The sequence below is a fragment of the Protopterus annectens genome, chromosome 12.part0 (assembly GCF_019279795.1).
Source record: "Protopterus annectens isolate FY-2018-M chromosome 12.part0, PAN1.0, whole genome shotgun sequence".
NCBI classification, from domain to species: Eukaryota; Metazoa; Chordata; order Ceratodontiformes; family Protopteridae; genus Protopterus; species Protopterus annectens.
Genome location: NC_056746.1, coordinates 834515620 through 834540050, shown reverse-complemented (window position 1 = coordinate 834540050; position 24431 = coordinate 834515620). Strand labels below are relative to the sequence as shown.

General features: G+C 46.0%; 1 protein-coding gene across 1 annotated transcript in view; it reads right to left on the bottom strand.

The window, feature by feature from the left end:
* ZBTB46 (zinc finger and BTB domain containing 46) overlaps positions 1-24431 on the bottom strand; it is a gene marked incomplete in the record, with an annotated part of 462779 nt that overhangs the window by 65863 nt on the left and 372485 nt on the right. Inside the window, 1 exon segment of the mRNA XM_044089877.1 lies at positions 4763-4938. Within this exon segment, the coding sequence (XP_043945812.1) occupies positions 4763-4938 (176 nt within the window).

The window sequence follows — 24431 nt, the reverse complement described above, 5'->3', positions numbered from 1 at the left end:
AACACAACAATGAATAGAACATGCTGGAGGGATAGATTCCCTTCGCAGAGACTTCCCTTACCATGGAACAGGGTCTCAATCTACATAAGACAGAGCCCCTCACTATCACTCTTCAAGAGGAACCTTGAGTGGATGGGTAACAAAGTTCACACCGGGGATCACACCAACAGCACTACTAGATAGGGGCCAAGGGTACTAGCTGCTAGTACAAGGGTCTAGGGAAGTACTGAAGGGGCAGTGAATACAGCACAACGTGCCTTCAGGCAGATAGCCCAGTACCAACCTATGAACCTATGTCTAGAGTTACCAACCAGGCATCTTTGCCTAGCATAGGTAGTAACTGTTGAACAGTCAGCATCTTGAATTTTGGAATGTCCAGAAATGTGTTTAGGGTGGATAAGTCCAGAATTGGACACCATGATTTGTCTTTTCTGTGTGCCAGGAAAAGTCTTTAATAGAAACCTTGTCCCTTTTCTTCTTCTGGTACTGGTTGAAAAGCCCCCATGTTCATGAGGGACAGAACTTTTTTTCTGGGCCTCTGCCACTGATTTGGGGGCAGATCTGGCCATCCATTTGAGAAAGGCAATGTGTGGAAATGGTAGTTCTGGGATACTATATTTAAAACCCATTTGTCCTGGGTAATAAGTTGCCAGTTTTGTGCATGAAGGGGCGGCTAAAAGATAAGTGCTTGGTGATTGTACAGGGAAGACATTGAGACTGTTTACCATAGGGAGGTGCCTTGTTGTTTCCAGATTTGGAGGTGGAGGCACCCCATTGTTTTGTTCTAAACGTTCCTTGTGACTGAAACCTGGAGCCTTTGGAATGTCTGGATTTGACTTGAGCGGCTCTTGAAGGGACTGGAAAGGACCAGTTCTTAGGCCAGTGCCTACTAAATCTTGGAGGTTGCACTTGTAAGAAATCTTTCAGAGTTTGCATAGATTTAGCTTTACCCTCCATCTTTTTTAACACTTCTTCAGCCTTATCACCATAGAGATGGTCCTGTTGTAAAGGGGCATCCAACAATTTTGCTTTAACAGGGTCAGGCAGAGTTTGCTCTTTGAGCCAAGCATGCCTTCTTAGCACAGATCCAGTTACAGCAGCTCTGCAAGAGGCCTCCAAGGAATCAAAACCACATTGCAAAGTATGTTTTCCAACTTGTTCAGCTGAATGTAATACATCCTGCAAATCTTGATTTTCCGCACAGTCACAGATTAACATAATTTTCTGCTTAAGTAGTCCCATGACATGCTGCTGATATTTAAGCATATGAAATTGACAGTTTAAAGCTCTGATTGCCAAGGTTGCAGACGTGTAGACCTTCTTAACCCCATCTATCCAGCGCCCTGGAATCTCTATCAGAAGGGGTAGGATTTTTAGCAGTAGAGGCCTTAATGCCCTTGGGACCCTGAGAAATGGTTTCAGGATCAGCAGTAAGATTTTTGAAAAGGAATTTGTGGGAGTCAGGAACCATGTAGTATCTGTCTGGCTTACTAGGAGCCGGAGGCAGAGAATCAGGAGCCATACTAGATTCTGAAAAAACATCAACAATGAGTAGAACAGGAGGTATAGCCTATGCTGAGGAAGAAGAAGAAAATCCCTAAGTCTCTTTTTAGATTCAGAGAAATCCTGACTTTCCCAGTGGAAATGTTCACTTAAGGTATGTAAAGTTTCTCCAAAAGAGAAATCCTCAGGGGGAGAAGCAGAAGGAATGGAATCTTCTGCGTCAGAGTCCTCATAAGTAGGTAAAGATAAATCCTGTTCAGGAGAAGAATCAGAAGAAATAGAATCCTGATCAGAGGATTCATAATCAATGTCTTGCCTAGGCCTCTTAGCAGGAGGGGGTTGGGCTACCCCGATCAAGGTAATTAAATCTTCAGCCATTTTGATCATTTGCTTTTTAGGCACAGGGGCCTGCCCACGTGGCCCAAGCGTTGTTTTTTTAGACACAGTAGATTTTGGCCTTAGTTTTGAAGATAGGCGTCGGTTTAATATACAAATCTTTAGGCCTGAAAACACTCTCAGCAGCCGGTGCCTACAGAGCGGCTCTGGACCCATCTACGGTAGAGACATCCACGGGTTCAATACTGCTATATGGTAATGTATGCCTGATTTATTCATATCTTCCTGAGTGCAGAACAGGAGTATATGCAACAGACTATTGGAACCTTCACGGCATAGTTAAAGACTTTGGTTCTGAAACTCGAAAACGAAAATTTCAGGTGTCTGCCAACCGGCACTTGCGAACTGCTTCTGCTTCGGGCACCGCACGGCAAGAAAGACCGATGTAATGGTGTCGGCTGCATGTTTTATACCCCTGACGACCTGACGTCATGGAAGCAGGGACAGCAACCAACGCAGGACCCAAGACTTTGTTAATCAGGCCGACTGAGGGCAACCTGCCAGCAGATTACCCAAATGTAATGACTGCAACAGTGAAACATGAAGAACATTGGAGTCCTCTGCATCAGAACTCTCATAAGCAGAAAGGGGTTGCATGTCTTCATATTCAGATGCATCAGAGTCATCAGACTCCTGTTCAGACAGAACTACTGGGGACAGATCTCTTTCTTTTGAAAGGGGTAGCTTGGCTTCCCCTGTTGAGCACGATAAGGCCTTCCACCATTTTTACGAATCTGAGACTGAGGCAAGGAAGCAGGTGATAGAGATTGGGGTGTCGGTTTCTTGGGTGTGACTTGTACCCTGGGTCTTAGAATCTCTGTAGTTTTGGAAAGAAAGGTAGACGCCAAGCAAGTGACACAGTAAGAATGAAAGTCTCGGTGTGGTATTTGCTTTAATTGTTAACTTTTTCTGAAATCGGTTAGTGCAAGAAAAAAGGAACCCCAACGGGGTACATAGCTTTAGTAGTTCTTCAGCTTCAATTCGGAAGATGAAACTCTGGTAGTGGCCAACTGGCACTTGTGTGAACTGCTTTTGCTTCGGGCTCCGTGGCAAGAAAGACTCTGTAATGGTGTTGGCTGCCTTACTTTGTACTACTGATGACCCGACGTCAGTCCTGAAGCGTCAGCAACCGACATAGAAATACTACGTCTCTGGTAGTTGGGCCGGCCGAGGGCTACCCTGGCAGGGATAATCCAAATGTGATGACTGCAACAGTGAAACACAAGGAACATCCTCAGTGGGTATGCCAAAGTCTGACTGACCTAGACCTCAAACAACTTATGAATGGGTAGAGGTACAAGAGCCCATAATTTTGCTTTGCTTTGGAGAAGCACTTAAGGAGCTGTGTTTCCACGCAGGAATTGTGAGACAAGATTTCTTAAGGTCTTTGGAACAAAGGACTGATAGACTGTACAATTTTTAATGAGGTGTCCTGCACTTAAGTAGGAAAGGCACTTGGAGTTGAGATCCTTGTATGGAATCTGCCTACAGCAATTGCACTTTCCCTTCCTACCCTAACAGAGCAACAAACAATGCAGCTGAGATAAAACAAAAGAAGGCCCCCCAAAGGGGCACTTATCTGAACCAATTAAGGCTAACAGTGCCAACAACCACTAGCAGAACTGACCTACTGATGTGAGACCTGTGTTCGGACTGGTAGCGAGACAGTCCACTTGCACATTTTTGTGCTCACTGTAATATGTATGGCTTTATGGAAAGTTTTGGCTTCGGTACCCCCAACCTGATTGTCCAAGTTATTTGGCAGGACAACCAGCCCTTTCAGAATACTGCAACAGTGGTTTAAGGAAGGACATCAGACCTTCCAAATTTAAGCTTTACACCACCTCTGGACAGTCCATTACTCTCCAGTAAGACTCACCCTGTTTATTACTGGACTACCACACAGCAAGGAAGCACAGCACCATGGATCAAGTTAATCAAACCTCAACAGCCAGGTCTGAAACTCTCTGAAGACCCACCCACTGGAAAAAAATGTGATTAACCACTTGCAACGTTTCCATTATAAACCACCATTTCCTAAAGAATGTAGCAATATCAGCAGATGGCAAGATAAACATGGCAACAATCAGGCATCTCTACTTCCCTGAACACAGCAAGAAGGGAATTGTTTAACTACTGCATATGGATTTCTGTGAAAGTGTCACCATTTTAATTTATTCTTACTCCAACAGTAACATGTGAAGTGATACCAGGCTAACTTCGGAAGGCAGGAAAGATTATGACCATTCCACCTAAATAATTTGGATTAATTTCTTCCAAGTCTATCACTTGATATTTACTGTGCAACTGAATGACCACCATTTGAACAAGGCTATGCTCATATTAAAAAAAAAAAAGTTTGCTTTAATTTTGGGGCAGGGTTACATGGACTTCAGCCTAAAAGATTAATATTCTCAGTGCTCTTCAAACTGGCAAGTAAAATGAAATCTTCTACAACAAAAACTTGGAATAACTGTCTGCTACTATACTTGCATCTTAAAGACAGTTATGTTTTTATTATGTAGCCATTCATGAAATGCAATTGACTGAAAAATTACACAACACAAATGTTTTAAATAAAAATGCTGGGGCAAAGTACAAAGGTAGCACTGTGGGGGGTTACTTTCTGCATAATCCACACTCACAGCAATTATTGCTTAAAATATAATATAAAATCCATGACTGCAAAGCAAATAATGGTGTGATTCCAACAACTTTGTAGAAAGAAGAAATGTGAGAATTTGAATATACTACTTAAAAAAGCTGCAATGCCAGTCAAAATAAATCAGCACTGCATGATGTGCCGGAAACATTTTGCACTGGGGTGACTAACAATTATTCCCATTTTAACCCTCCTGCTTACCAAAGTATGCCGCTTCATATGCTCTCTGCGAGTGAATTTTTTTCCACATATTTCACAGGGGTAAGGACGCTCTCCTGTGTGAGATCTCATATGTCGCTTCAGAATACACTGGTGCATGGCAGAGAAACTGCAGTATGGACACTTGAATTTCTTCCTGATCACAGTAAACTCGTTTACTGAAAAAAGTAAACAGGAAGAAAATTAAAAAAAAGACAAGAAAAAGAAAAAAAATACAATGGTTAAACATTAATCAGTGCAAAAAAAAAAAAAAAAAAAAAAAAAAAAAAAAAAAAAAACACAAGAGAAAGAAAAAGGTCAACTTTTTCTAAATAACTATTAGAGTAGAAAACAAACCACACCAATGTTTTTTCAGAACCTCAGTCCTCCTCCTGAACATTTTTTCTTCATGTACTGTACCCAAAGTTTCCATTTGCTTGCTCCTTTTTATAAAGATCCCACTTCCAGCTATTGCCTTTCCAATACTCAGCATTTTAATTACAGTTGATTTAGATTTCATTTTTTTTGGCATCCAAAAGCATTACATTTAAGGACTTACTATGTTGGGGGAAAATTAAAATCCAATATCCTAGCTCAAAATAATCATTCCCTTAGTTAAAACCATCTGCTCCAACATTTTGAAAATTCCCTATATTTTCTTTAGAAATCTGCCAAATCATTACATTCTCAAAGAAACACATACCTTATTTACCTTTCTCTCATCATGCCTCAAGCATTTGCAATTTTCCCAAGACAAATGTTTCTTAAGTATGCCTGGAATATAAAAATACCTACAAAAGTAATTCCATGCAAAAATCACAAACCTCCTGGGCTTCACTGCAAACTTGTGAGCCACACACAACTATGTTCCGACTCAGTCATTACATTACATAACCAAAAACTTGTGTCTGTCCCCACAAACCTATCAAATCTGTTGGACAATGTCTGTATTGTACCATATTGCTAAAGCTTGGAACTCCTTAACTGTGTCCATCAGTTCAATACCCTCCCCCATCCCTCAAAACCATTCTGAAAGACTTCCTAGCCAAAAGCTGGCTTTGCTCTTGCTCAGCAGGATAAACTACATTCCTAAATGTGAACAAATAACTATTCATACATTACATCTCCTTACTCTCCCTGTCTTCAATTATTACTTCTAGCAATTTCTCTCCAGTTTGTCTCTCACAAGCTTGCCTTTCTCTCACTTCACATTACAATTTCTGTTTGTATTATACTAGCCTACCTTTAATTTATCTATAAACTGGATAAAATTTCTCTGAATATTAAATTACTGCCATATAATTAGAAGTTATGTACTCACCATAACGTTCCATCTGAGTAGGTGTATTAATTTGTCTGCAACCTGTGGGTTATGGATCCGATATCGGATCCGAACCGGCATGGTTTTCCAGCTATGGATCCAAGCTCTCAGCTCCTCCCCTCACCCATAATGCCCTGCTCTACCCTCATGACCTCAGATCGAGTTTGCCAAAGCAACAACACCCTGAAAAGGGTAACATAGAATATGCAGGAAACTGAAAGGCCAGGGGGATAGGAGGGCGGGATGGTTGCAGACAAATGAATACACCTACTCAGATGGAACGTTATGGTGAGTACATAACTTCTAAATCTGAAGTAGGATATTCATTTGTCTGCAACCTGTGGGACAGAGTCCCCAGCTACCTGAATCTTGGGCGGCCATCATGGAAGGATATTCCGAGCACCGGAGCCAAAGGATGCTCTACCCCTAGATGCAAGATCCAACTTATAGTGGGAAATAAAAGTATGAGATGAAGCCCACGTGGCTGCTGCACAAATATCATCTAGAGGAATCCTAGCCTTGAAGGCTGCCGAGGTAGATACTGACCGGGTTGAATGGGCATGAACACCCTCCGGTGCGGCCTTCCTGAAGCTTGATAAGCCAATAAGATGCACTGTGAAATCCAGCGGTCAGAGAAACTTTAGAAATTGGCTTGCCCAAATTAAATTTTGCAAAGGAAATAAACAACTGGTCGGATTGCCTATGACCAGCCGTCCTGTTCAGATAAAATCTAAGTTGCCTGTGAACATCTAATGAATGTAGCTTATATTCACCTTTGTTTTCATATTTAGGAAGAAAACAGGAAGGTTAATGGACTGATTGATGTTTGCTTCAGAAGCGACTTTAGGAAGAAAGGACGGTTGGTCCTGAGGTAGACACGGTCCGGATGAAATACCAAGTAAGGAGGTTTAGCTGATAATGCTTGAAGCTCAGAAACTCTCTTGGCCGATGTAATGGCTACCAAAAAGGCTGTCTTGTAGGACAAGAATTTGAGATCCACCGTAGCCGCTGGCTCGAAAGGAGGGGCGGTCAAGGCCTGTAGGACCAGAGAGACGTCCCAAGGAGGAACTGCTTGTTTTATAGGGGCCTGAGAAGAAAAGTACCTTTAAGAAAAATTTTACACAATTTGGCTGACATAAGAGGATTAGAGTCATGGCCAATGTGATAATGAGAAATTGCCGCCAGTTGTACTTTGACTGTGGAACTGCTGGCACCATCGTTAAAGAGAGTGGTTAGAAAGTCAAGCACTAAAGGAAGAGGAACCGTGAAGGGATTCAGGCCTTGCCGCCCGCCCACAAAGAAAACGTTTCCACTTGCTTCGTAAACCTTTCTAGTGGATGGTTTATGAGCTGCCACCAAAATTGCCTTAACCGGTGACGAAATACCGGGAGTCCTAATCAAGAGTGGAACTGGAGCAGCCAAGCGGTCAGCTTCAGGTTGTCCAGATTCGGAGGAGGAATGCAGGATGGATGGGATATCAGATCCGGGATGGGATCTAGAATCCAAGGAGGATTCACCGAGTGAGACCTTAGGAAGGGGAACCAGATCTGTCGAAGCCAAACGGAGCAATGAGAATCATTCTGCAACCCACCCGAGAGGCTTTCTGAAGAACTTGGAGCATCAGAGGTAAGGGTGGATAAGCATACAGAAGACCGGGTGGCCAAGCATGCACCAGAGCGTCTCTTGGGGTACCTCCGGAGGAGGTATCAGAGCGAAAAAACTGTCGACTTGGTGTTTGAGGGAGAGGCAAAAGATCGCATGAAGGGTTCCCCACCGTGCGAATATGCGTCCGCTACTTGACAATTGAGAGACCACTAGTAAGGGGTCAGAATGGTGCGACTGAGCTTGTCCGCTAGGATGTTGGACCGACCGAATGCGTTGCTATTAGAAAGCGGTTGGTGGAGATTGCCCATTCCCAAACTCTCATGGCTTCTCGACAAAGAGGGTAAGACCTTGTTCCCCTTGCTTGTTGATGTACCAGACAACAGACATGTTGTCCGATTGAATCGCAATTGTTCCCAAGGGAAGAAAGTCCTGAGGTGCTAGCAACGCTAAGAGCACTGCTCTCATCTCTAGAACATTGATATGCAGTAAGGTCTCTGAATCGTCCACGTGCCTTGGACGGTCCGCCCAAAGTGCCCCCACCCGAGGCGGGAGGCGTCCGTGGTCACCGTGGCGAGAGGGGAGAAGCACAAAATGGGCGGCCTCTGTGGAGATCCGGGAGTGGAGCCACCACAAGAGGGACCGCTTGCAAGCCTTGCTGATCGCTATGGGATGATGCATGGGGAGAGCAAGGTATGACCACTGTACTAAGAGCGTCCACTGTAGAATGCGATATTGAGCCTGGCAAGAGGAAGAAGTGCTATAGCTGATGCCATGGACCCTAGAGCCCTCAGGACCAACTCCGCCGGAACAGAACTTGAGTGGAGAATGGCCTGCACCTGGAGCTGCAGATTTTGAACTCTGTCCGCAGTGAGGAAGGCTCGTAAACTCCTTGTGTCTAGCCTGGCCCCTATAAAATCTAAGAGCTGTGTGGGCCAGGTTGGATTTCTTTGTATTTATTGTGATGCCCAGAAAAGGAGCAAGATGGAGAAAGGAGTCTCGCCAATAAGAGTAGATGCCTTGTTGGGGTAAGAAGCCAGTCGTCCAGGTAGGGAAAGACCTGCACCCCTGAAGCCTCAGGTGGGCCGCTACCACTGCTAATACTTTGGTGAACACCCTGGGGCTGTGGTGAGACCAAAGGGAAGGACCCGAACTGGTAGTGACTGGCTCCCAGCCGAAGCGGAGAAACCTCCTGGAGCGCCTGTCCATCAGGATGTGGTAGTACGCATCCTTGAGGTCTATCGAGCACATCCAGTGATTTTCTCCCAGAAGGGGGAGAATAGATTGCAGAGTGACCATTCGGAATTTTTCTTTGGGGACTGCCAGATTCAAGAGAGAGAGGTCTAGGATTGGTCTTAGTTCCCCCGTCTTTTTTGGCACTAAAAAGAATCTGGAGTAGAACCCTGATCCGATCTGGTCTGGGGGAACGGGCTGGATGGCTCTTTTCTTTAGCAGATGGCCAATTTCTGCCAAAGCGGCCTCCTGTTGACCGGGTGGGACGTCTGGGAGGGATTTCAACTTTGGAAGGTGAAGGAAAGGGATGCGATATCCTCTGGATATGATCTGGAGAACCCAGCGGTCCGATGTTATGGACTCCCATGCCGCTAGGTGCCCCGAAAAACGTCCCCCGACTGCCTCCAGAGTGGAGCAGTCGGGCAACCCTCAGGGTTGCTGCGCGGGCCGTTCAGAGAAAGGTTCCCTGGACCCGAAGTTTCTGGGAGCCCCTCTGCCTCTAGGGCGGCGTCCTCCCTGTCCTCCTCTGCCACGGAAGGACTGGTTGTCCGGAGCAGGCTGGGACTGCTGCGACTTCCGGAACCACATCTTCTTCTGACCCTTTTGGTTCCTAGAGTAGGGCCTCTGGGGTGCAGAGAAGCGGATTCTGACGGCAGACAGCGTCTTCCCGTCCTTCTCGCTCTGGGTCAACATCTCGCGAACGGTTTTGCCAAACAGAGCAGAACCATCAAAGGGGGCGTTCGCAAATGACGCTTTGAAGGGCTCAGAAAAATGAGTGACGGAGCCAGGCCTGACGCCTAGTGACTAGTCCTGTCCCCGCAGCTCTAGCGGCGCCTTCCGTTGCATGGGAGAGTAGCCGCATAGAAGTATTAGTAACTGACCTAAGAGTGGCCATACGGGTGGAGTGCAGAACCCTGTCCTCCTCCGAAATGGACTCTGGGGGGGATGCAGCGTATTCTTTAATAAGATCTCGCTGCATCCTAATGACATGTGCCAAGTAGTTCAGCGCCCTTACCGAGAAGGTCGCTGAACTAAACATCCGCTTCCCCAAGCGGTCCATCATCCGAGACTCCTTGCTCGGGGTGGACTGAGGGACTCTCCTGAGCCAGTTCCTCTTGGTGGCCGTCAACATGGCATCTACCGGAGGCCCCTTACTCCAATGGGCCCGGTCGGACGGTGGGCTAAGGATCCTATCTGGCCTCTTGGGAATTGGCTCCACGGTGTCCGGTTCCTTCCACGCCCTGGTGGTAATAAGGTCCACCAGGGGTCGGCAGGGGACACCCAAGAGGTAGACGGGCCCGCTTCAAATGCCTCCAAGAACACGGACTCGTCCGAGGAAGACTTGGGGGCAGACCACCCCCCCCTTATACAGAGCATTTCCATGATGTCTCCAAATGAGACATCCTCGAGCGGCTGACAGTGGGGAGCCTTCCCCTTCCACCAAGTCCGTGTCTTCTGTGAGAGACTCGGGAGTCAATGTGCCTCCTTTTGCACGTATGCTTGCGAGGACATCCTCTGGGGGCTGTCAGAGGAGTCCTGACAAGGAGCAATTTGTTCCATAGGAGCAACTTGGGGCACAGAAGCGGGCTGCCCCAGGGGCCGGATGGTGGAAGCCTGGCCCAGTGCAGACGGAGCGCGGGACGGAGCCGAACAAGTGCCGGGGTCCGGAGACCCTCAACAGGGCCCTCTCCACTACATCAAACGCCGAAGGGGCCGACCTCGACCAAAGGATCCGACAATCGGCTCCCCTCGGATCCGAAGAGTGGATCGGAGCCGGCGCGCCGGATCCGGGACAGTGCGCCCGACACAGACTGCGCCGGGAGCACTGATCCCCGGATCCGAGGCTCGGATCCAGGCTCAGAGAGGTCGGATCCGACGCACTCGAGGGCAGGGTCGGATCCGGCACCAGTACTATCGGCGCCGACCCACCCCGGCTCGAAGCTGCTCGGCTCCAGCTGCTCGAACCCGGATAGCGGGTCGGAGAAGGAGCAATAGGCTTAAAAGGGTGTTGAGCTCCCCAGAGGGGAGGCAAGAGCACTCCCATCTGCATCTGGGCCTGGATGAATCTTCTCATCATCCGTCCAGATCAGCATCAGAAAGGCTATGTGGATCTCGACGAGGCTACCGAGGTAGGCCTGGAGTGCCTCCTCGATAGCCTCGACGGAGATCGGGTCTCCTCCTCCTCAGGACCCGGTGAAAAGCACACAGGGGACCGGAGCCGAGAAGGAGGAGACCGAGCCGACAACGGAGCCGGGGGAGAAGCCCGCTTGGCTGGCGGGGCCGAAACAGAGGTCTCGGCCCGCCGCTTGTGGTGCTTCTCCCTCTGGTCCTTTTTCCTAGCATCCCTCTCCTCTCCAGAAACGGGAGGTTGAGTCCCAGGAGCAGGAGGGGGTGCCACGGAGGGAATAACCGAAACCACGGTTACTCCCGAAGGAGCGGAGGCCGGAGCAGAGTCTGGCGGTAAAAGGCCCGCCAAGACAAGCTTGGACCTCCGCTCCCTCAGTGCCCTGGGGTTGAACCCTGCACAAATGGAGCATCCAGATGTGAGGTGTTCAACCCCAGGCACTAACACCGAGTGTGGCCATCAGCCGGGGAGAGCTTATGGCCACACTCGGTGCATTTAGAAAATACAGATTTGGGCTGATCAGCCATCCAAATCTATACAGCTACTAATTAAAAGTAACTAAAAGTAATACAGACACACAGGTCCAACACACACACACTACGCCAACAGCGAGGGGAGGGAAAGAAAATACTTAATTTAACTCTAAATAAAACTATCAAAGAGGGAAACCTAAACTTTCACACAAAAAAGTACAAAAAACTTCAAATTTTCTGAATTAACAGATATAAAACTAGCACTTAGCTGAGAGCTATAGATACCAATCCAGTCACCAGCGCGGCAAACGAGATCTGAGGTCATGAGGGTAGAGCAGGGCATTATGGGTGAGGGGAGGAGCTGAGAGCTTGGATCCATAGCTGGAAAACCATGCCGGTTCGGATCCGATATCGGATCCATAACCCACAGGTTGCAGACAAATGAATATCCTACTTCAGATCATCTATTCCTAAACATTTTTCACATTGTCCAATTTTGTATAATTATTTAAATTGTAGATTTTTTTTTGTACTTTTGTAGATTTTACAATTGTTCTTACAATACTATATAATACTTTGGAGCTTTCCTCTTAAGGTCTCTGCTGAAAATGGGTTCCTAACCCATTGGACTTTCCTGATAATTTATTGACATCTTATTTGCCAAAGGAATTGTTCATTTGGCTGTGGTCTTAAGTTGGGGTTAGCAAAGTATACAGGAAATCACACCATAAAACTTTGGACTAGTATGGGCATAGTATCCTTCAAACTAAAGGGGTGGCGAAAGCCACAAAACTCTGGGCTAGGCTTATAAATGCCCTTGGGCAGATAGCCTAGTATGAACCTATGACTCTTCCCCTTCACCTTCTACCTATTCATAATTTTGAAGAATGTCTACATCTCTGCCTCATTTTTGCTTCTCATCCTCAATTTGCAGTTTGCTGACAAATCACTGATGATTAAAATCTCTAAATAACGATAGGTGTAGGAGTTTTAGACCTCATACTCTTCAAAAAATGCAGGTTAATACAAAATCTGTTACTGTCATCTTTCTAAGTTTTGCCAGCAATGTTTAAGATTTGCAGACGATCTTGAGCCTTTGTCCCCCCATTATTCTTGTGCTAAGAGGTTGAAAGGTATGCTCTTGACTGCATGTAGAAACCTTGATTACTTTCCTCAGTCTTAGGTCTAGCTAGGACTCAAGTTCCTAGATAGGTCAGAATACATACATTTTTAGTGTCAAGTTCATTGCAGTGCCCATCTATTTAGAAAAGTAGACATAATGAAAGGGAAGGGAGACTACGCAGATTGCATGCGCACATTACAGACAGACAACTTATGAATCCAGCAGAGGTTACAAATCTTTGTCATTACAACTCGGGTTAAACAAAAGTACAGTTTTGTACCTACCATAAATGTAGATGTTCGAGTGTAAACACTGCTGCAGTCATTACACTTGAGTTATCCTGCCGTCAGGCGGTTCCCCAGTCGGCCTGAGTTCCAAAGTCTTGGTCCGGTGTCGGTCGCTGTCGCCTCCTCCCGGACATCAGTGCGACAGGGGTATATAAGATGCAGCCGACGCCATTTTCTTCAGTTTTTCTTGCCCCAGATGTCAGGTGCCCCCAAACAGGTAGGCAATTCAAATTGCTAGTAAAATATACAAAAGAAAAGCAACCATCCATTTTTAGCTACCAGCAAATACTCCCCATAGGTAATAAAGGGTAGATGACCTAGGTAAGTACCAGAAAGTAAGAGGAGGAGGAGGGAGGGTAATCTGGACTGCAGCAGTGTTTACACTCAAACATCTACATTTATGGTAGGTACAAAACTGTACTATGTTCATCGTGTTACACTGCTGCAGTCATTACACTTGGATGGAATCCCAAAGCTGAGGTAGGGAGGCTGGATCTATAAGGCATTAGGGGTGGCTATAAGGCCCTGCAGTACAGCAGTGGCGAAGCCATCTCTGTATTTGGAGTATAAAGGCAAATGGTAATGTTTGGTGAAGGTATGCACAGAACTCCATGTTGCTGCTTCCAAAATATCCTTTGGTAGGTACTCCTTCTAAGGTAGGCAGTTAAAGTGGCTGTTGCCCTGGTGGAGTGAGATCTAATGCTGCTAGGTACAGGTTCCCATGGTGGGTATAGCAGAAACGTATACAGTGTCCTATCCATTTTGAAATAGTCTGCTTTGAAATGGCTTTTCCCCGTGCTCCTGCAGCGTATGCTACCAATAATTGCTCAGAATTTCTGAAAGCTTTGGTTTTGTCCAAGTAGAAGCGTAACTGTCTGCGAATGTCCAAATAATGTAGTAGTCTCTCCCCTTTGTTCTGTGGTTTTGGATAAAAAGTTGGCAAGTGAATAGCTTGGTTTAGAGCCACACTTGATACCACCTTTGGCATAAACGTAGGGTTAAGTTCTTAAAGACACCCTTGTCCCTGGTGGAAGATGAGGAAAGGTTCCACTGCCATCAGTGCCTGTAATTCTGAAACTCTTTGTGCTGATGTTATTGCCAGTAACAGAGCAGTTTTCCAAGAGATGTATTTTAATTCTGCTGTGTTAGCTGGCTCAAAAGGAGGTAAAGTTAATTTTTCCAAAACAAAGTTGAGGTCCCAAGTTGGTGTAGGTGCTCCATGGGGCAGTCTTATGTTTTTAGCCCCTCTGAGGTACTGTTTGAGCAAAGGATTAGAAAAAATTGGTGGATCCGTGTTGTAATGAGCAGAAATAGCCGAGGCGTGGATCTTGATGGATGAAAAGGAGAGGCCCTTGTCTAGCATCTCAGTTAAGTATTGAAGTATCTGAGGAATGTTTGGGACAAGAGGGTCAAGGCTGTGCGCTTGGTTCCAGGCAGAGAATCTCTTCCATTGATCTGAGTATGCTTTCCTGGTGCTAGGCCTTTCTGGCCTCCAGAATGACAGCTTTGGAGAGAGGCATTGCTTACTTGACTAAGGAATTTTCCATGCAGCTAGATTTAAGGTCTTTAGCTGGCTGTGAAGCATCTGATTGTTGTGCAAAATCCAGGGTGGTTCTTGTGCTAAGTTCTTTAAGATTGGGTACCAGTGCTGGCATGGCCAGTCTGGTGCAATCAGGATCATGTTTGGCTCTTCCTGCCTGGCTTTTATGAGTACCTTTGGGAGGAGAGGTAAAGGAGGGAAAGGAGGGAAAGCGTATACTTGTAGTTTTTTCCAGCTGAATGAGAGGGCATCCACTTTCCATGCTTGTGGATGGTAGCTCCTTGTGCAGAATTTCTGTAATTGGCAGCTCATTGGGGAGGCAAACAGATCTATGTCCGGGCTCCACCATTTTTTACAATTCTGAATATTTGTGGGTTCAATTCCCATTCGTGGGGGTCCATGATGTTTCTGCTTAGGTCGTCTGCCAGTGTGTTTTTCTCTCCTGGCAGGAATTGTGCTTGCAGATGAACTTGGTAGTTTAGAGCTGTGTTCCACAAGGTCATGGCTTGTCTGCAGAGGGGGTAGGATTGTGTGCCCCCTTGCTTGTTTATGTACCACATAACTGTGGTGTTGTCTGTCTTTAGTAGCAATTGTCCTGGATGCAGCAGGTCCTTGAAAGCTATAATAGCATTTTGTACAGCTAGCATATCTTTTTGATTGATGTGGAGATGCCTTTGCTCTGTGGGCCACTCGCCCTGGATACATTTTCCTGCCATGTGTGCTCCCCAGGCGTAATCGGATGCATCTGTTGTTGTCAGTGTTTGCCTGGCTGTGGGTTGAGTGAAAGGCTGTCTCTTGTTGAGGTGACAAACTTGTGCCCACCATCGAAACTCCTGTTGTAAGCAAGGAACTAGTGGTATAACTGTTTCCAAACTTTGACAGTGTTGAGACCATACACTCTTTAGGTACCATTGTAGTTTCCTCATATGCAGTCTGGCATATGGAATTAGTATAGTATGCAAGATGCCATGTAGCCCAAGGCCAGCAGAATTTTTCTTGCAGTGAGTTGCGTCTTTGTTGCCATTAAATGAAAATATCGAGTCAGTTGCCCTTGCTTGTCTGGCGTGAGATAAGCCATCTGGGCCATTGTGTTCAAGCTGGCACCCAGGAATATTATCTGTTGTGAGGGCACTAGTTTTGATTTCTTTTCATTTACTGTGTACCCCAGGCAACTTGCTTTTTTACATACGCCAGATGCTTTAGTAGAACGTCCTTGCTCTCTCTGCTTGAATCAGGCAGTCAGGTATAGATAAATTTGAATTTCTTTTTGCCTGCAAAATGCAATTACTGGTGCCAGGCACTTTGTGAAGACCCTGGGCACAGTAGATAATCCAAAGGGCAGTGCAGAGAATTGATGGTGCATTGAACCAGCTAGAAATCTGAGGTATCTTCTGCAATTTTGTCTGATAGGGTCATGCAGGTATGCCTCTGAGGTCGAAAGTCACGAGCCAAGCTTTCTTGCCCAGCATGGGAAGAAGCTGCTGTAGTGTCAACATCTTGAATTTTGGAACATCCAGATGTCCTTCACGGATGCATCTGCAGTCATAACAACTGGGTTGTCCTGTCGTCAGGCAGCCCTTCAGTCGGCCGGATTCCAAAGTCCGGGTCCGGCTTCGGCTGATGTCGCACTTCACCCGACGTCATCTCTGTTGGTCTGGGGGTATAAAGGCATCAGCCGACGCCATTTTCCCCAGTCTTTCTTGCCGCGTGGCGCCCGAAGCAGAAGCTGTTCGCAAGTGCCGGTCGGTCGGATCCAGAGATTACTTCTACCGAATACTACTTCGAAGACTTCTAAAGCTAAGTACCCCGTTGGGGACTCTTTCTTGCCTCAGCCGATGTCAGAAAAAGTTAACAATTGTTTAACCTGTGGGAAACAAATACCTCATAAAGATTTCCACTCTTATTGTCTGCCTTGTTTAGGCCCAGCCCACGACGTAGCAGCCTGTTCGCCTGTGCTTTTCAACCGACAACGCTTAGGCGTCGGTCGGAGTTTGCTGAACAGTTTTTCGGTTCTGATTTTGCGTACATTATGCCGTCGGATCCTCCGACTACCCATTCTGCCAAAAAACGCAAAGATAAAGACCGACACTCATGTCCGCTGTTTCGCCGAAACCATGGTTAAGCAAATCGAGTGTCTCGGTTTCGCAAACCGAAAACTGATCAAAGTACAGCTGAATCTATCTCTACAACTGAGGCCCCTGCTACCATTCTTGAATCGGCCTCAGAAATTTTACCCACTACGGTGGTTGCCACTGACTTATCAGACACCATTCCCTTGGATGTCTCTACCCCAGCACGTGGTGCAGCTAGGCCTCCAGCAGCCATGTCCATTAAGGCCTTCGCCAGGGCTAAAGCAGCCAAGACTACTAAAACAGTGCCTGTTAAACCCCTACAACCAGGCCCTCCTCTAGTTCTCAAATGCTTACTCTGGCAGAAGATTTAATTTCATTAATTAGAGGATCTCAATCTCACCCAGACAGGGCCTCTCAGCCCCCAGAGAAGAGACCTAGGACAGAGCCCCCTGAGCCAGTGTCATCTGATGATTCTGCCGATGAATCAGACATAACTGACCAGCCAGAGGCTCCTTTCTCCAATTTTGAAGACTCTGATGCTGAAGAATCCATTCCAGCTGCTTCCCCACCAGAAGAATTTTCCTTTGGGGAAACCTTACATGCCATGCGAGAGCAGTTCCAATGGCAGCAACAGGATTTTTCAGACTCCAGAAAAAGACTTAGGACCTTTCTGCACCTTCCACAACACAGGCCCTTAGCTATACCTCCTGTTCTCTCTGGTGGATGATGCTTTCAATGATGTCTGCTCCGCACCAGACTCTTTACCTCCAGCCCCTGCCAAACCAGACAGATTTTACAGGGTGCCAGACACTCATCACCACCTTTACAAGGCCCCACTTGCAGACCCCAAACTATATCCCAGGGTCCCAAGGCAGTAGCCGACCATAGCTAAAACCCTATTCCTTCTGAAAGGGAAGCAAGGTCATTAGACAGATGGGGCAAAAGGTCTACACTTCAGCTACTCTCTCAGCTAGAGCTTTAAACTGTCAGTTTCACATGATACAATACCAAGAGTTTATGCTTGATCAGTTAACTAAAAGCTAACCACTGATGAATCTCTTGATAAGAAATATGTATTAGAAATGGTAAATAACATACAACAGGTTAGTAACCATTCCTTAAAATGTGGCTATGATGCACTGGAGGCTTCATTTAGATCAGCCATGACTGGCACAGTGATAAGAAGGCATGCATGGCTAAAGGAGCAAGCTTTACCGGATCATGTTAAAGCAAAGTTACTGGATGCTCCTATGGATAAGACAAGTTTGTTTGGTACACCTGCCCAGCAGGTTATGAAGAAAATGGAAGAAAAGGCAAAATCTGTTCAAACGGTTAAAGATTTCTTGCAGGTTCAACCCCCAAGGTTTAGCAGGAACTGGCCTGCCAAAAATTGGTCCTTTCCTGACTCCACAAGATTTCAAAGGGGCAGGAACAGACGTCCCAGAGGCAGAAACCAATCCAGAGGAGGTGCCTACAGAGGACGACAGTGGCAAGGTAACAACAGAGGCACAGACACAACCACTGCCACTACATCAACACAACCACAGTGACTTAATCCTAAATTCGCCTACCAGGGAACAAATAGCAGCTCCTCTAGGCGGAAAGTTAACCTTATTTTCAAAGAACTGGCACTATATAACAAAAGACAAGTGGATTTTACAAACCATAGATCAAGGATACCAGTTCCACTTCCACACTTTGCCAATCAAAAGAGGAATGCCAAATCTACCTCCAAATCAAAAAACAGAGGCTCTACAACAGATAATGCAGTTAGCAAACATGAGAGCTGTGGAAAGAGTGCCAACAGCAGGGCAAGGAAAGGGGTTCTACTCCAGACTATTCCTAGTTCCAAGAAAGGAAAAAAGTTGGAGACCAATTCTCGACCTGTCCGCCTTGAATACATACATCATTGTCCCAAAATTCAAAATGCTGACCCTACAGCAACTTCTTCCCATGCTGGGCAAGGAGTGTTGGCTGGTAACTCTAGATCTCAAGGAGGCATACCTGCACGTCCCCATTCGACCAATCTGCAGAAGATACCTCAGATTTCTTGCAGGATCAGAGCACTATCAATTCTCAGCATTGCCCTTTGGCTTATCTACTGCGCCCAGAGTATTCACAAAATGCCTGGCATCAGTAATTGCCCATTGCAGACTACAGGGAATTCAAATTTACCCATACCTGGACGACTGCCTGCTACAAGGGAACAACAAAAGCAAGCTGACAACAGATTTACAAAGGGTCATTTACTTGCTACAAGCACTGGGATACACAGTCAATCTACAAAAGTCAAGGATGATACCATCCCAAACAAGGACATTCTTGGGCGCGGAATTGGACACAGTAAAACAAATGGCATTCCTAACTGCAGAAAACAAAAGAACTCCTCTTTACTTCTTGGCACTAACAAAGCTGAACAAGTTAACAGCAAGAAAAGTACTGCAGGCCTTGGGCTTCATGGCATCATGCATAATTTTGGTCCCACTTGCCAGACTACATATGAGAAAACTACAGTGGTACCTAAAGAATTTATGGTCCCAACACAGACACAGCCTAGAAACAGAAATCCCACTAATTCCATGCTTAAAACAGGAGTTCCTATGGTGGGCTCAGGCATGCCAGACAAACCCAGGCCTACCCTTTCGCAGATGTCAAGCAAGCCAGACCATCACAACAGACGCTTCAGACCTAGGATGGGGGGCCCACATGCTGGACAAATGCGTGCAAGGACTGTGGACACAGGATCAACTTCACCTGCACATCAACCTAAAAGAAATGCTGGCAGTAAAACTGGCAATCCAAAGGTTCAGACCATTTCTCAAAGAGGGCCAGTTGATGATAAAGACAGACAACACCACAGTCATGTGGTACATCAACAAGCAGGGAGGCACTCATTCATACCCCCTATGCAGAATGACTTTGGAGCTGTGGAACCTGGCACTCAGCTACAACATCCAGCTACAGGCAATATTTGTACCGGGAAAAGAAAATACTCTAGCAGACATATTAAGCAGAACCACATCAGATGCCCACGAATGGAAACTGCACCGGACATCTTCAAGACCATCTCAAAGAAATGGGGAATGCCTCAGATAGATCTATTCGCATCACCTCTCAATCACCAGCTCAAAAAATTCTGCACAAGGACATTCCACCCACTGGCATGGAAAGTGGATTCGCTCTCCTTCAGCTGGAAAGGCCTGACAGCATATGCATTCCCACCTCTTCCCTTGATACACAAAGTATTACTAAAAATCAAGGAAGAACGTCCAAGGATAATCCTGATAGCTCCAAACTGGCCAAGACAACACTGGTACCCACTGCTGAGGAGCATGTCTCGGAACAATATGTGGCCAATACCCCTGATGCCTTTGATGTTAACTCAGAACAACTACAGCATCATACATCCAAACCTAAAAACGTTGCAACTGACTGCATGGAACATCACATAGCAGCAGCTAACCCAGAACTTTCCCAAAGAGTTAAAGACATTATTCTTGAAGCACGCAGACCTTCAACAAGAAGGAACTATGCTGGAAAATGGAAAAGGTTTGTCATTTGGAGTACTGAAAGAGGAAAAGATGTGTCAAACATAGATATCCCTAACATCCTGGAGTATCTGGCCGAACTTCTTCATTCAGGCCTGTCCTACTCCTCCATCAAGATACTTGCATCAGCTATTTCAGCAGAATACAGCTTTGATCCACCTGTTTTTTCACACCCTTTGCTCAGGCAGTTCCTCCGAGGAATCAAGAATGTAAAACCTCCAAGGAAACCACCTTTACCAGCTTGGGACTTAAACTTTGTGCTAGAAAAGTTGACACTATCACCCTTTGAACCAGCAGCAACTGCAGACCTACAACACCTGTCATGGAAAACTGCTTTCCTACTGGCAATTACTTCAGCAAGGAGGGTTTCAGAACTACAGGCCTTAATGGCAGTGCAACCCTTTCTAATCTTCCACCAAGATAGAGTGTCCATGAGGACTAATCCTACATTTATGCCTAAGGTGGTATCCAGAGTGTCTTTAAACCAGGCAATCCACCTACCTACCTTCTTTCCCAACCCACAAAACAGACGGGAAAGAATACTGCATACCTTGGATGTACATAGACAGCTACGCTACTACTTGGACAGAACAAAAATAGCAGAAAGACTGACCAACTTTTTGTAGCCTATGCAACAGGAAGGGAAGGAAAAGCTATTTCCAAACAGACAATCTCCAAATGGATAGGAAATTGCATACGATTCTGTTACTCCTTCCATGGAAAACCAATTCCACAGAACATAAGACCTCATTCTACAAGGGCAACAGCCACTACCACAGCCTTCTTACGAGGAGTGGCAACCAAAGACATTATTGAGGTGGCTACTTGGACCTCCGTGCATACATTTGCCAAGCATTATAATTTGCCTCTATATTCCAGATCCCGAGCAGGGTTTGCCACTGCTGTACTGCAAGGGATCCTAAACACACCATAATCTAGTTTTATCCTCCTCCCTAGTTGGCTATGGTATTCTACCCAGTTGTTATGACTGCAGATGCATCCATGAAGGACATAGTACAGTTTTGTACCTACCATAAATGTAGATGTCCGAACTGGATAGCATCTGCAGTCAGGATTACCCTCCCTCCTTCCCTCTGTGGTACTCCTAGGGTGTTTTACCCTCCTAATAGCTAGCTGGTGGTGAGTCTTTTATGGTGTATTTGTTTGTATATATGTACATACATGCTTATTTTTGTGTCTACCTCTATCTTTTTGGAAACATTGGCATCTATCCAAATTTTAGCCTCCAAGAGGGCTACTGGCATCTGGGGCAAGAAACACTGAGGAAAATGGCGTCGGCTGATGCCTTTATACCCGAAGACCAACAGAGATGACGTCGGGTGAAGTGCGACATCAGCCGGAGCCGACTTTGGAATCCGGCCGACTGAAGGGCTGCCTGACGACAGGACAACCCAGTTGTTATGACTGCAGATGCTATCCAGTTCGGACATCTACATTTATGGTAGGTACAAAACTGTACTGTAAGTGTTTAGTGATTAAAGGTCCAGAATGGGTCTCCAGGCTTTGTCCTTTCTGGGAACCAGAAAGAGTCTCGAGTAAAATCCTTGTCCTTGTTTCTGTGGTGGTACCTTCTGAATAGCTCTCATGTCCATGAGTGCTGTAATTTGTTTTTGAGCCTCTGCCCATTGATTTTGTGGCAGATTTGGCATTCCTTTTAACCTTGGCAGTGTGAAAGTGGAACCTGTAACCTTGAGATACAATGTTGAGAACGCATTCGTCTTTGGTGATGCAATGCCAGTTGTGATAGAAAAGTGCCAGTCTTCCTCCTGGGGGGCTGCCAAGAGAGAAATGTTTGGCAGCTGCAGTGGAAAGTCATTGAGGCTGCTTTTTATAAGGTTGCGGCCTGTCTTCCCCTTCTTTCTGGCCTGGTGTACCCCATTGCCGAGGCCTGTAAGGGCCTTGTGCCTGATCTCTACCTCTTGGACGTCTGTATCTACCTCTTTGAGGTCTATCTGTGACTGGAAAGGACCAATTCTTTGTTGGCCAATTTCTGCTAAAACGAGGAGGCTGAACCTGTAAGAAATCTTTCACCGTTTGCATAGATTTTGCCTTATCCTCCATCTTCTTTAGTACCTCCTCTGCCTTAACTCCAAACGGCACATCCCGCTGCAAAGGTGCATCCAATAATTTGACCTTAACATGATCTGGTAAGCTATGTTCTTTTAACCAAGCATGCCATCTAATGACATAACTGCTGCTCTACAGGAGGCCTCTAAGGAATCAAACCCACATTGCAAAGTATGTTTTCCCACTTGTTCAGCTGCATGCAATAAATCCTGCATTTCTTTAAAATTAGGAGGATCTGAATCTAGGAGCATCTTTTGTTTCAACTGAGACATCAAAAAGTGCTGATATTTTAGCGTGTGAAACTGGCAATTCAAGGCTCTCATTGCTAAAGTTGCAGACGTATATATACCTTCTTTCCCCATATGTCTAATGCTCTGGAATCACTGTTGGAGGGAACTTGTTTTTTTGCTGATGAGGCCTTAATCCATTTGGGTCCCTGAGAAATAGTTTCAGGGTCAGCAACAGGGCTTTTGTACAGAAATTTGAGAGAGTCAGGGACTCTGTAGTATCTATCAGATTTAACTGGGGCTGGGGGTAAGGAGTCAGGGTTTAAACTGGATTCAGTGTACACATCATCCACAATATCTAAAACTGGCAGGATAGCAAGGGGTCTGTGTTGAGGCAATAAAAGGAAGTCTCTGAGCCTTTTCTTGGATTCTGAGTAATCCTGGCCATTCCAATGAAAATGTTCCCTCATGGTATGTAAGGTCTCCCCAAAGGAGTACTCCTCAGGCAAAGAGGCTGATGGAATTGATTCTTCAGTATCAGAATCCTCATAAGGGGGCAAAGAATATCCTAGGTCCGAGGAAGAGTCTGAGGAAATGGACACCTGGACGGAAGATTCATAGTCTGCATCCTGCCTGGGCCTTTTATCAGGAGGGGGATGGGACTCCCCTGACCGGATGATTAGGTCCTCGGCCATTTTTAGCATTTGTTTATTAGGCATGGAAGCCTGTCCTGGAGAGAGTCGAGTCTGTTTCTTTGCTTTTAAGGGGGGCGTAGACTTAGCAGTGGGTTTAATGGTTAACTGGGTAGGTCTGAAAACACCCTCTGTAGCTGTGGATTGCTCAGTTACTTCAGTTCCCTCTGTAGGGTTAGGATCGGAAAGCTGAATACCTAGTGCGTCCGAAGGCCCAGCTAGCTCCACGTGGGAGTCTGAGGCAGCCTGTGGTTCTGTGGTCGTCAGGGGCTGCATAGGCGCCTCGCTGAAAACCAGAGAACCGGCGACCGGCCTAGAAGAGGCCTCGCCAGTTTTGGGCCTCGGATGCCTGTCCTTGTGCTTTTTATGCATTGCTGTCGTCGGAAGTTCCGACGGCATGGTGTAATTGAATTTTTTGCCAAAATAATGTCGGGCAAAATCAAACAGACGTTTAATAGTGCGCTTGTTAAACCTAGCACAAAACCGACAACCAGTGACGTCGTGGTCAGGGCCTAGGCATGGAATACAATAGAAGTGGAAATCCTTATGAGGTATTTGCTTCCCACAAGAAATACAGTTATTAACTTTTACTGACATCGATCTGCGGCAAGAAAAAGTTTCCCCAACAGGGTACTTGGCTTTTTTAGAAGACTTTGGTTCTGGGATTCGGAATGAAAATCTCAGGAGTCGGCCGACCGGCACTTGTGAACTGCTTCTGCTACCGCGCGGCAAGAAAGACTGAAGAAAATGGCGCCGGCTGCATCTTATACACCCCTGTCGCACTGACGTCAGGGAAGAAGCAACAGCAACCGACGCTGGACCAAGACTTTGGAACTCAGGCCGACTGGGGTACCCCCTGACGGCAAGATAACCCAAGTGTAATGACTGCAGCAGTGTAACACGATGAACATCACAAAGCACAAAATGAACTGATCAGGAAATGCAGAGGAGATTTTTTTTTTTAACAGAGTTAAAGTTTTGGCTAAAAGAAATTGGAACAGTGACATCATAATAGGAACGTGATCACAGTTTGCAAAACTATGCCTTCCCAGTACTAGAGGTTTATAAAATCTGCAGCACTGAAGGGTTAGGGTAAGGACAAACATTTCTGCCTACTGCATATAGGCCTGTGGAAAAGTGACAGGAAAACGTCAAGTACAATCTGTAAGCAGCAGACAATATTCCAGCAAAATGTACTACATGAGTGGCAAATATGGGAATAATTTATTAATCCACTGATCTACCCTGAAATACATGCAAAAGAAAAGGACATACAGGATAATGGCCAGGGCCACTGGAAAACTGCACCTGCAAATTCTCACCATTTTACATAACTTTTCT